Source organism: Pituophis catenifer, unplaced genomic scaffold (genome assembly GCF_029215685.1).
Source record: "Pituophis catenifer annectens isolate HBS135680 unplaced genomic scaffold, rPitCat1.0.hap2 SCAF_10, whole genome shotgun sequence".
Lineage (NCBI taxonomy): Eukaryota > Metazoa > Chordata > Lepidosauria > Squamata > Colubridae > Pituophis > Pituophis catenifer.
The window spans coordinates 9,136,886-9,150,462 of NW_027256890.1; the positions used below are offsets into that span (position 1 = coordinate 9,136,886).

A 13,577-nucleotide genomic window follows, 5' to 3' on the forward strand; every position below is an offset into this window, starting at 1 on the left:
ATTCTATTCTATTCTATTCTACCCTACTCCTATTCTATTCTATTCTATTCTATTCTACTCTACTCTATTCTATTCTATTCTATTCTATTCTATTTTACTCTACTCTACTCTACTCTACTCTACTCTACTCTACTCTACTCCTATTCTATTCTATTCTATTCTATTCTATTCTATTCTATTTTACTCTACTCTACTCCTATTCTATTCTATTCTATTCTATTCTATTCTATTCTATTCTATTCTATTCTATTCCATTCCATTCCATTCCACTCCACTCCACTCCACTCCATTCTATTCCTTAGTTCTGTTCTATTCCTTAGTTCTGTTCTGTTCTGTTCTGTTCTGTTCTGTTCTGTTCTGTTCTGTTCTATTCTATTCTATTCTATTCTACCCTACTCCTATTCTATTCTATTCTATTCTATTCTATTCTATTCTATTCCATTCCATTCCACTCCACTCCATTCTATTCCTTAGTTCTGTTCTATTCCTTAGTTCTGTTCTGTTCTGTTCTGTTCTGTTCTGTTCTGTTCTGTTCTGTTCTATTCTATTCTATTCTACCCTACCCTACCCTACCCTATCCAACCCTACCCTACCCTATTCTACTCTACTCCACTCCACTCCACTCCATTCTATTCTATGCCATTCCCACTTGGAAAAAAATGTTTGCAGATGCTGACTATACTGAAATATTATACTATACTGAAATGGAATCGGCTTCTCTTTGGTAATGAATGATAATTTAATTTCCTCTCCTAAAACTGTTACTTTGAATTCTACGGAAGCAAATGTATGATATGAATTTAGTTTTTTCCCCCCCTCTGGTTGGTAGAACATGTGAAGAATCCTTTTTAAAGGCTCTGATTAATTATGAAAGAGAATCAGCAGCTTTGAATTCACTTAAACGTTTTGCACAGATATTTCACAAGTTACGAATTTAGGAAACAACATGGGTATTTTTGATACCAGATGTCTATTTTTAGAGGAACAAAATTGAGCAATTGAGAACTTTGTGGAGTCATGCTCCTTCCTCAACTAGTTGTCACATCTAGGCGGATATGTCATGAGGCCTTAAAAAGAATAATTGCAAAGAAATATTTTCCAAAATCTGGGTTTTCTTACCTATAGAATTATATTTTAATCTGATCTATAACTTCAAGTATTGATTTATTCTGCTGATTGTTTATGGTTTTGTCAATCATTTGTATTGGGTTAAAGCAAAAATATTCAGTTTAAAGCTTAATAGGGATGAGAAGTTGGTTTGAGAAAGGCTACAATATAGAGGGGGTCCTTGACTTACAATCATTCGTTTAATGATGGTTACAATGGCAAAGTGGCTTATACTGTAACAAGTCCTCACACTTACAAACATCACAGTAGCACCCCCATGGTCACATTATCACAATTCAAGCCCTTGGCAACCGGCAATGTTTGTCACATCCTAGGATCATGTGATCATCGTTTGCAACCTTCTCTGTCGTAAGTTGAAGACTACCTGTATGGTACAACATCATCAGTTCCTCCTGACATACAGGACTATGCTAGATATTATGTTGCTTGCGACCATAATTGCTTCATAACTACACTTAATAGTTTCTCGTTTGTTCACACTTAATATTTGCTCATTTGCTCACACTTACAGTAACTGTCTGGTTTGGCTCTGCAACCCAACAAGAGAGACAGAGACTTCAGAGGATAGTTAGAATTGCAGAAAAAGCAATGGCTACCATCCTGCCTTCCATGGAGGACCTGTATACTGCACGAGTCAAAAAGAGGGCTGAGAAAATATCTACAGACTCCTCGGATCCTGGACATAAATTGTTTCAACTCCTACCCTCAAAATGACGCTATAGGGCACTGCACACCAGAACAACTTGACACAAGGACAATTTTTCCCCGAACGGCATCACTCTGCTCAACAAATAATTCCCTCAACACTGTCAAACTATTCACTAAATCTGCATTACTATTAATCTTCTCATCGTTCCTATCACCCATCTCCTCCCACTTATGACTGTGTGACTGTAACCTTGTTGCTTGCATCCTTACAATTTATATTGATCGTTTCCAAGTATGATTTGATTGCTTATTTGTTCCCTATGACTATCCTTAAGTGTTGTATCTTATGATTCTTGTCGAATGTATCTTGTCTTTTTATGTACACTGAGAGCTTATGCACCAAAGACAAATTTCTTGTGTGTCCAATCACACTTGGCCAATCAAGAATTCTATTCTATCATCTATCTATCTATCTATCTATCTATCTATCTATCTATCTATCTATCTATCTATCTATCATCTACCTACCTACATACCTACCTATCTATCATCTACCTACTTACCTACCTATCTATTACCTACCTACCTATCATCTACCTATCTACCTACCTTCCTATCTATCTATCTACCTACCTACATCTATCTTTCTTTCTATCTATCTATCTATCTATCTATCTATCATCTACCTACCTACCTACCTACCTATCATCTAGTATCTATCTATCTATCCATCTATCTACCTACCTACCTACCTATCATCTATCTATCTATCTGTCTATCTATCATCTACCTACCTACCTATTATCTATCTATCTATCTATCTATCTATCTATCTATCTATCTATCTATCCATCCATCCATCTATCTATCTTTGAGGGTGAGTTATTTGAGACGACTTTCTACAAAACATGTTTTCTACTTTTTTTTTGTTGTTGTTATTAGTAGTAATTGCAACATTTCCCTCAAGCGGAGCTTCAAATCCTGCTCACCATATGGACATCCGAAAACAATATTATCTCTTCGTGATTCATATTTTTGCAATCAACTTCTCATTAAACGTCTGTGCATTTTGGGTCTGTTTTCCCCCAACTCAGCTGGCATTTTTGGTCCGAATTAAGTCCTTCTACCCTTTTGGGCTCGCTGGGTTCTTGAATGGGAGACAGAACAGAAGAAGAATAAGAGAAGAAGCCCATATTTGCAGATGTTCCACACTGGGGAAAAAAAACTGGAGGTGGAACTTCCGATGACCAAGTCAACCTTATGATCCTGTTTCTACACAGTTGCTTATCGTTGCTCGCATGTACCATTGGTGTGTGCATTGCATCAATTCCCTCTGTGCACAAATGACGAAGCTTTTGTGGTTGAAATGGGCACCCTTCTGGAGTGTTTCCTTTTTAGGCATGACCAGCTGACTACATTACATGAACTGGCAGCGGAAATCAGGAGGTCCATGCTTGAAAATTGCACATCGAAGGATATGATGAGTAGAGATGGCTTCGCATAATTTAACAACCGGCTCACCCCAGCACCGAAAATGAGCATGCATTCCTTCCATGCATACATGCAGTCTTCCGTGCATGTTATTTGTTCGTGCTCGTGGCTTGCACGCATGCGTGCAGCTTAGGAAACATGGCTAAATAGATACTAAATTGAAAATGAATGCAACAATAGAGAGAGAATGGTGGGGGATAGAGGTGAGAAGAGTGGAAGGAGAGAGAGGGAAAGAAGAAAGGGAAAAGGAGAGGAAGAAAGAGAGGGGAAACAAGGGTAGAAGAGAAGGTTAGAAGGGAGGAAGAAGGGAAGTGTGGGGGAAAGAAAGAGGAAGGAGAGGAGGAGAAGGAGAGGAGGAAAGTAGAAAGTAGAAGAGCAGATGGAAGAAGGGAGGGAAAGGAAAGAGAGGAGAGGGAGAAGAAGGCTTGTTGTAAAACAAGGGAGATTAAATGGTACAAGAGCAACCCTGAATATAATTCAATTGTTCAGGATGAAGATTATATTAGTATGAAAGTTAAAAAAAAATATGTATGTCAGATAAGAAATTGTACATTTAAGCTATGTTTATGAGGGGAAAAAAATAAAAAACTTTAAAAAAAAATAGAAAAAAAAAAGAAAACATGGCTAAATAGGAAGGCATAGCGCCGGGGTCAGTGGTGGGTTGCCCCCGGTTCACACCGGTTCTATTGAACCGGTAGTAAAACCGGCAGGAGGCTCCGCCCACCGATCCCGACGTCATCAAAATGCTTCTGCGCACCGAACTGGCTGAAGACCACCTCTGATGATGAGCAGGTTTGGCTTCCTTATAAGTCAAACCTGGGACACGTCTCATGTTGTCATCCAAGCTGGTTGACTCATAAAGTGTTGGGTTGTGTGTGTGTGTGTGTGTGTGTGTGTGTGTGTGTGTTAAAAATTAAACTCCTCTCAACTACAGATAGTCCTCGACTTACAACAGTCCATTTAGGGACAGTTCAAAGTTACAATGGCACTGAAACAAAGGGATTTAGGACCGTTTTTCACACTTATGACCGTTGCAGGGTCCCCGTGGTCGTGGGATCAAAAATTCAGATGCTGGAATGGGTTTGAAAAATCACCCCCGTTTGACCAGGGGTGGGATTCAGCCGTACGGTAGAGAGGATTGCCACGCCTCAGCTGTTTTATTCATTCTGGATTCCCTCCCCTGAGGAAGAAAAAGGCTTTTCACTCCTCATCCAAGAAGCTTCATCAGTTCTGAATGGAAATACAGTAACAGTTTGGGAGCAAGAAACGAGGGACACTTAAGATCACTCCTTAGTTCAAAGATGCTGCTTTTTAAAAAAAAAATCTATTTGAGGAATATTAACCGACAGACTCAATGGAATGTATTTGTACCAGCGATTGTATTATTAGCAAGCAAAAGTTCCTTTCCTGAGCCTCGAGCGGGTTTTAAAGCAGCTTAGATGCAAGAAATGTAGTTTTATTGAGAGCGGACTTGTCCTGAAATAAACTAATATATCTTGAGAGAGAGATCTAATGCTTTAATCCTAACAAACAGGGAGAAAGAAAAATCTCCCAAGACTTTTCAACTGTAAAATCGGCCTCCCCCACCCCCCATTCCTTTCCCCAATCCTTCTTTGCCAAAAGGAATTAGGTGTTCTCAAAACAACATTGTTGTCTGTTTCTATGGGGTAGCCTTCCTTGCAAACTTAAGATAACAAGATGGCACATTGCTGGATTAATAAATATTTACTACATCCCTTTGCGAACAAGCTAAATGGAAAGAAAATTGCTTTTGGCATAGCCATCAGTATAATTCTTCCACCAAAAAAAATATATATGGACAAATATCACCATGATAAATTTTCCCATCCCGACTATCTTTTAATATTCCCGAGGGAATCCAATATTCCAACAATCAGTCCATTTCTCCCACACACTCCCCCCAAAAAATCTTTTTATCCTCTCTATTTTGAGTTGAGATCTATAGTTGGGAAGTGAGATCAGTGGATTCAATTATTTTTTACTACCGGTTCTATGGGCATGGCTTGGTGGGCGTGGTGTGGCTTGGTGGGCATGGCAGGGGAAGGATACTGCAAAATTTTCATTCCCACCCCACTCCTGAGGGAAGGATATTGCAAAATCTCCATTCCCACCCCACTCTGCGGCCAGCCAGAGGTGGTATTTGCCAGTTCTCTGAACTACTCAAAATTTCCGCTACCGGTTCTCCAGAACTGTCAGAACCTGCTGGATTTCACCCCTGAAGTGAGATATGGTTAAAGGGAGAGGCTGCAAAAGTACATCAACAATTCTACTTGATGTTTTTTGGACAAAAATACAACAACAAGAAGATTGTCTGAATAATTGTTTTTTTTTTTTAATTATTCTACTATATCTGAGACCTGGAGAGATTTTGACTCACTTTGAAGGTCTATGGTTTGGTTGTTTTTTGTTTTTTTTTCATTTCAGTCTTACACATCTCAATTCCAATGTTTTGGGGCCACTTGCAAAACACAACTCTTGAAAAGAAGATTTTTAATTGTTGGTTTCAATTCTTTTGGATTGTTTGTGTGGAGTCCTTGGTGCTCTCTGAGCTTTGGTTGTTTTCTGGCAGACATTTCATTTACAAGAAAATAAGTTATCAAGGACTCCACAATTCAAGCCAGAGTCTACAAATATTCTCTGCTGTTTGATCGTTGTATTTCGTACTTCTGGTTTTGGGTGTGTATGTGTGTTTTATTATAAACAGCTAAAAGACGAGGATAGCAGGCAATGTGGGGGAAAAAATCAACAGATAAACACTAGATATTTCAAAACTGAACTGAACTCTGAAGAAGCATGGCAGATGATCTAAACATCAAATGATTCAATAAATAATGGCCCAGAATTCTTAAATCATAAAGTTGGAAGAGTCCAATCTTTCACTGAAACTGTCAAATCTTTCCTGCTATTCAAAAAACAAAAAAAAAAATCCTCCCCAAAAGATTTTTATTTTATTTTTTTGCTTAAAAACATCCAGCCAAGAAACCCAACTCCCCTTTTCCACGTTCTAGCTTCTCTCAACGTTAAGCAGTTTTTCCCCTAACGTTAATTGGATTAATCTGAAATCTGCCTTTTTTTGTACTTTAATTCCACAAGTTGCACTCTGGGAAGGTTGAAATCATATGAATCCAAAGACTATCTAGAATCTTGGAGCCGGCTAATTTGTAAACCTTATAAATCATTTTTTTAAAATAATAATAATAATAATAATAATAATAATAATAATAATAATAATAATAATAATAACAACAACAACAACAACAACATCAATTCTCAGAAAGGAGATTGCTGACCAAGCGTCCCTCAAAAGCCTAGTTGGAAAGAAAAAAAAAAGAGAATTGAAAGAAACAACTTTGATCGTGGGTGCTTTCCAACCACACGCACGCAAAACGAATTATTCGAAATACAAGTAGTCCTCAAATCATGACCATGATTGAGCTCCAAAGTTCTGTTGCTCAGTGAGACAGTTGAGTTTTGCCTTCTTTTAGACCTTCCTTGCCACAGTTTGAAGTGAAGTGAATCCCTGAAGTTGTTACGTTAGTAAAATGGTTGGTAAATAAATCTGGCTTCCCTTATTGACTTGGCTTGTCAGAAGATCGCAAAAGCGGATCGTATGACACCCCCCCCATCAGGGACACCATGGCAACCGTCATAAATATGAGTCAGTTGCCCAGCGTCTGAATTTTGATCATGCAACCACGGGGATGCTGCAACGGTTGTAAGTGTGAAAAAGGGTCATAAGGCACATTTTTCAAACATAGAACAAGCCACCCAAAACCGTAGCCGATCCACAAGAAATATTAGCAACCCTTCGAGGGCGAAGCTTACGCCCACGGTAACAACCTTGTGTATCTTTTAGAAAAATAAATGTATCTTGATTATGGGGTATGTACAGGTAGCGCAAAGCAAAGCTATCAGAGTGATTTAAATAAAACACGGCAACCAACTGGTTGGCTACAGATTTTTTTTTTTCTTTCGGTAGCAAAAATTCCCACTTAAAAATCCACCGCCGGAAAATAATATTGCAAAAATAAAAATAAAACGAACTGATTTTGACTCTCTCTCTCTTTCTGTCTCTCTCTCTGTGTCTTTCTCTCTTTCTCCGTCTCTCCCTCTTTCTCTCTCTTTCTCCCTCCCCCTCTCTCTATCTCTCTTTTTCTCTCTCTCTTTCTCCGTCTCTCCCTCTTTCTCCCTCCCCCTCTCTATCTCTTTTTCTTTCTCCGTCTTTCTCTCTCTCTCTCTCTCTCTCCATCTCTCTGTTTCTCTCTACTTTCTCCCTCCCCCTCTATCTCTTTATCTCTCTTTCTGTCTCTTTTTCTCCATCCCTCTCTTTCTATCTGTCACTCTCTTTCTCTATCTCTCAATTTGTCTCTCATTCTCTCTCTCATTCTCCTTCTGTCTCTCTCTCTCTTTCTCCCTCCCTCCCCCCTCTTTCTGTCTCTTTCTTTCTCTTTCTCTGTCCGTCTGCCCCTCTCTCTGTCTATCTATCTGTCCCTCATAAGGGGCATCAGGGGCAGAAAGAGACAGGATTTTGCAAGACGCGCATCCTGCCCCATCTCTTCCCGCTGCCCTGCCTGACCCACGTCGCGCACGAAGGCATTGTTGTTCCCCGTTTGGTCTCGCCCGCGGGCAGCGATGCTTTTTGCAAACTTGGGAAGTACCCTCCTCGCCCTCTCCCGGCTTTACAAAGGGGAAGAAGGGCCAGTGGTGTGTCACTGACCGGAGCGTCCCCCTCCCCTCTCCCCAGACACTTTCCCCTGTTCCCCTCTCCCCGGCCAGCGCCCCCATCCTGACTCACCCGCCTTATCCTTTGATATTCCTCTTTTTTTTTTTTTTTTGGAGATTGTAATGCTACTTATTTTTTTTTCCTGTCTTCCGAGCCTCCTGATTGGTGCGGGGGAAGCCGTTCCTTTTTTCCTATTGGCCGGTGGAGAAAGAGAGAGGGGAGGGGGCGCGTCTCTCTCGCCTTCCCTTCGACGGGGAGGGCAGAGGGCAGCTTGCATCGCGCCTATATAAAGTGGAGCCGGGCATCCTTTGCGCATCAAGCCAGAGAGAGAACTTGTGAAGCGGGAGCGGAGAGGAGAGAAGCGGAGATTTCCCCCCGACGGGCCGGAGAAAAGGAACGTCTCAGGGCGCTGCTAACCCAAAGGGAGGGGGAGATCGATCGACGGCGAGAAAGCCAGTGCGAGAGAGGAAGGCGCGCACATACACACCTACACGCATCTAAAGGCGTTGCTTTTGACCCGGATGGCGTCTACAGGGATCCAGCTGTTGGGTTTGACCCTGTCCGTGCTGGGCTGGACAGGGGCGATCTTAGTGGCCGCCCTGCCCATGTGGCAAGTCTCGGCTTTCATCGAGGGTCACCTGGTGGTGGCGCAGACTACCTGGGAAGGACTCTGGATGGCTTGCGTGGTGCAAAGCACCGGGCAGATGCAATGCAAAGTCTTCGATTCCATCCTGGCGCTCAGCCCGCAGATCCAAGCCGGCCGGACTCTGATGGTCATCGGGGCGGTGCTGGGTTTGGTGGCTTTGCTGGTGACGGTCACGGGAGCGCAGTGCACCACCTGCCTGCGCGGGGCTAAGATCAAGGACTGGATCGCGGGCATCGGAGGCGGGCTCTTCCTCCTCTGCGGCTTGCTGGTGCTGGTGCCCCCCTCCTGGTTCGCCAACACCATCATCAGCAACTTCTACGACCCCAACGTGGAGCCTTCCAAGAAGCGAGAGATGGGAGCCGCGCTCTACCTCGGGTGGGCGGCCGCCACGCTTCTCCTGATGGGCGGCGCGCTCATCTGCGGGGCATCGGCTTGGAAGGACGACAGCGGCAGCTTCCCGGTTAAATATTCGGCCCCCCGCCGTTCCGCCGCCCCGGTTTCCAACGGAGGAGGAGCAGAATACGACAAAAAGAACTACGTCTGAAAAACTTCTGGCTAGGTCGGTCAGAAAGGCCGGCGGTTCGAATCCCTACGAGGGGTACTCCTGCAGTGAGCAGGGGGTCGGACTAGATGACCTCCAAGGGCCCTTCCGACTCTTGTTACTGTTAAAGCGTCGTCCGACTTAGGGATTTTGTTTTAATTTAAAAAAAAAAAAAGAGCGCCATCCACCCCGTCGCGGGGCCGAGGGAAGAGTTGGCTGGACGGGGAAGAGGCGAGGGATAGCTGGTCCTCGGATGAAGACCTTCCTCCTCGCTTTTGTGACTTTAGAGGGGAGGGAGAAACTATTTGGGGAAAACAACAACAACAACAAGAAGAAAAGAGGAAAATTCGCACCCGAGACTCTTCCTTTGCTTTGAGAATTCTTCTCTGTATGGACTTCGAATTGTACTAGCCCTCATTGAGTACCTCGGCTGCTTGGCTTTTCTTCGGAGGAAGAAGCTCCTGGGGGTATTTCAGCTCTCCCTTAGTAAAAAAATAAAAAAAAAAAGTTAAGTTTTTAGATGATTCCTAAATATTTTTCATGCGGGGTGGGGGGAAGAATAAAAAAAATATATATCAGAGGACGATGCTTTCTTTGGGATGAGGGAGGGACACTGATCTTGTAAATATAAGTGGGGGGGAGGCGGCTTCTGACTTTGGGGTGTATTCTGCCGAGATGGGGTTGGACTAGATGACCTCTAAAAGGTCCCTTCCAACCCTGTTACTGAGATGACCAGAGGGAATTGTGTTTTAGGAGTAATGTGAAGGTGTGAGAGGTGGCTACTTCTTCAGGAAGTCCTGAGCCTGCACCATTTTTTTAATGGGATTTTATTGGGGTGGGGATGTTCTCTTCCCTTTCTAAACTTCCCTTCTTTTCCTATCACTACTTTGTTTTTATTTTTCTCCCCTTCCTTCTCTCTTTTAATACCGGGTGAAAGATCCCTTGAACAAAATTAGAAATGACTTGGCATTCAGAGCTGCCTAGTTTAACTAGCAATTTCTTACTTCATGGCCGTTTCTTTTACGGTTTCTCCTCTAAAACAGATTTTATTGCAAGAAAAAAAAATTCTGTCTTCTTGTTGGGTTTTTCACCAGGCTAACTTCAAAATTAGGGGGGTGTTTGCCATTTGTCTGTGCTCCATCATTGCACTGCCTTGTTTTTAAATGATGTAACTATCATCTTTAAGTTATGGGACAACTCGGTGAAATTTGGACTGGATGTTTCTGTTTCCAAATATCCGTTTCAATATTGATTTCTTTTTTGTGTGCCAAATAAAAATCCACCCTGGGTTTTTTTTAAATAATCCAGCAGAGAATGTTCTGTTTGTCGAAGTTTCCGATTCAGAGTTTGCCCCGGTTCTCTTTTCCGTTTGTAACCATCAATTTTTAATTCCCTTCAGTGGATTTGGAGCAGGGATAATTCTGGTACTGTATTTTTTTATGATGATGATTATTATTATTTCACACTGTAACTTAAAAAAATCTGTCTTCATCAACAGTGTTCTCAAATCAAAGATCTTGGTATATATTCTATATAGCTGCATATTTATAATATATATATATATATTATATGAAATGATAACATGTCTCCTTTTCATGTGTTAGTGTGGTTATCCGTAAAGAACATGACTTGTTCAGTTAGCAAAAAAAAAAAAAAAAGTGAACAATATTTTTTTCCTCTACGCTCTTCCTGCTTTTGAAGTATGTATTTTCAAGGTTATTTGAACTTTTTTTTTAAATGACTAATTTGTTTTTTGTTTTTTTTAAAGCCTTCCATCACTGTAAAGACTAAGACACTTAGTATGATTAACTGGGGAAGACGAGATTGGCAAGAGTCTGTGAATTGCCAGGTATTTAGGGTGGGTGGGAGATATTTTCTTAGCCCACTGTCTCTTTCCAGATGTTTCCAGCCTGGAACTTAAAAAGTATTAGTTTGGTTTCCAGGTTTGGATGGTTGCATGAGACGATAAGCTCAAACCAGGGAGGAAAAGCATCAAACTAACATTTAGCTTTTAATAATTAGTGTGTTTCCCTGAAAATAAGCCCTTCCCCCCCATAATAAGACCTCCCCCCAAAAAACTCACGGTGAATTGTATTGTGTTGGGGTGTGTGTGCACTGAGGGAGCTCAATCTCATTGTACGTATGTTGTGCACTGACAATAAAGATTTGAATTGAATTAAGCCCTCCCCGAAAATATTTAAATGCACGTGCAGCTGGTCCCTGCCATTTCCTCTGGTTAGGGTTAGGGAGACAGAGCTGGAAATCAGGTAAGACGGCAAGAGAATCCCCGTCTCGCTCCATGCGCCCCAAAATAATAAGAACCCCCTCAAAAAATAAGGCCAAGAGCTTATTTCAGGGTTCAAAAAAATATAAGACAGGGTCTTATTTTCGGGGAAACACGGTATGGACTTCTTAGCAGTTCTTTCTATGCAAAAAGAATCGTTCTTCTGCATTTCTGCTCTTCATTTCTCTCTGGTCTTGCAACTCCCTTCTTTTAATTAGATGGCCTATTACAGCAAAATATTAACGCATCTGAGCTTTAATAAGATTACAGGTAGTCCTCGACTTATGACCACAACAGAGCCCGACATTTCTGTTGTTAAGCGAGACATTTCTTAAGTGAATGTTGCCCCTTTTTACGACCTTCCTTGCCTCAGGGGTTAAGGGAATCACTGCCGTTGATTAGTTAGTCACCTGGTTGTTAAGTGAATCTGGCTTCCCTCATGGACTTGGCTTGCCAGAAGGTCACAAAAGGGAGATCATGTGACCTTGGGACACAGCAACAGTCATAAGTATGAACCAGTTGCCAAGCGTCTGAATTTTGATCATGTGACTGACCACGGGGAGGCTGCAATGGTCATAAGGGGGGAAAAATAGTCATCAGTCACTTTTTGCACTTTGAACGGTCACTAAACAGACTGTCGTAAATTGAGGACTACCTGTACAGGTAATATTCAACTCACCACAATTGAGACCCCAGAATTTTGTATCTAAGCAAGGTGGTTGTTAAAGTGAATCGTGCCCAATTTTACAATCTTTTTTTTTTTTTTTTTTGCCATGGTCATAAATGCAAATCGTTGCCGTTCTTTAGTGAATCATGCGGTCGCTAAGCAGATCTGGCACCTCCCAAAGGCTTTGCTTGTCGGAAGCCAGTTGGGAAGATCACACGACCCTGGAACATGGCAATTGTCCTGAATACATGCTGAATGCTCAAGGCCTGGATTTTGAGCCCGTGATCCTGGAGATGCTACGACGGTCATGAATGCAAGGACTAGTTGCCACTTATTTTTTTCCAGCGCCGTTTGAATGGTTGCTATACTAGGGGTTGTAAGTCAAGCACCACCTGCAACATTTGCCAGTGCTGGCGTTTGCAGGACATGGTTAACCTTTCTTAGGGCATCAAATTTTTGAATATGGATAAAATCAAGATAGGACCCCAGAGGTCAGGCAAAGTGAGATTTAATCCGTGATGCCACCACGCTTGATTAAACTTTGTTTCGTTGGTTTGGATCATCATCCGGGCAACGTAGATTGAGATGCAGAAAACGACATTATCCAGGCTTGGTGAAGGCGATCGGGGAATCTCCAGATAGAGAGAAGGAACAAGGAGGGAAATGAGTAGTTTGGCTTAAACTGCTTACACAGGATTCCCAGAAATAGTAAATGGGATGGAGTCGAGAGCTAGGCTGTCTTTAGTTGTATCTGAGAATCTCAGGTTACTAAATCTGTCTTAGTTGGAAGCCGAGGAGAGAGCAGAGAGCCGAGTGGGGAAATTGTCGGAATTGGTGCAAAGCAGCAACAGGTTTGTTTTTTTTAAAAAAAAAGAATCAAAAGTTTTACAAAACAAGACAACTGGATAAAAGTCCAGAAAACACACTAACCAGGGGTTACAGTCATTTACCTTTGCTACTGGTTTGCAAATGTAAGCGTGCGCACGTAGGACCACCTCCGTGCATGCGCAGAGAATCAAAAACGTGATGTGATGACGTTCAGGCAGGCGAGCGGAGCCTCCACTGATGGTAACTCTCTGTAGCAGGGGTGTCAAACTCGATTTCATTGGAGGGCCGCATCAGGGTTGCGTTTGACCTCGGGGGGGCGGTGGGGGGGCGTGGCCAGCTCGACGTCACTCCTGTCGGGGGCACCTGTGCAGGCCAGCGAAAACGGGGGTCCTGAGCTCCGTTTTCAGCTGTGACGGCCTCCTGCAACATTCTGCCAGTGAAAACAGAGCTCGGGAGGGCCTCACACAGCCCTCCCGAGCTCCAATTTTGCTGGCAGAGGCACCGCGGAGCAATCCTTTGCTGTTTCCAGGGTGGCCCCGCAGGCCAGATCTAAGCACCTCGCGGGCCTTGAGTTTGACACCCCGTGTTGTGGTTCGCCAG

General features: G+C 42.6%; 1 protein-coding gene across 1 annotated transcript; it reads left to right on the forward strand.

Moving 5' to 3' along the window:
- The first annotated feature begins 8,343 nt into the window (after window positions 1-8,343).
- On the forward strand, window positions 8,344-10,712 carry CLDN5 (claudin 5). The gene has a single exon (XM_070950473.1). It carries the CDS (start codon window positions 8,533-8,535, stop codon window positions 9,199-9,201), a length of 669 nt encoding a protein of 222 aa, XP_070806574.1. The 5' UTR covers window positions 8,344-8,532; the 3' UTR covers window positions 9,202-10,712.
- The last annotated feature ends 2,865 nt before the right edge of the window (window positions 10,713-13,577 follow it).

Excerpts from the sequence above, each read along its gene's own strand:
- CLDN5 (XM_070950473.1), top strand. The coding sequence starts at position 8,533 with ATGGCGTCTACAGGGATCCAGCTGTTGGGTTTGACCCTGTCCGTGCTG.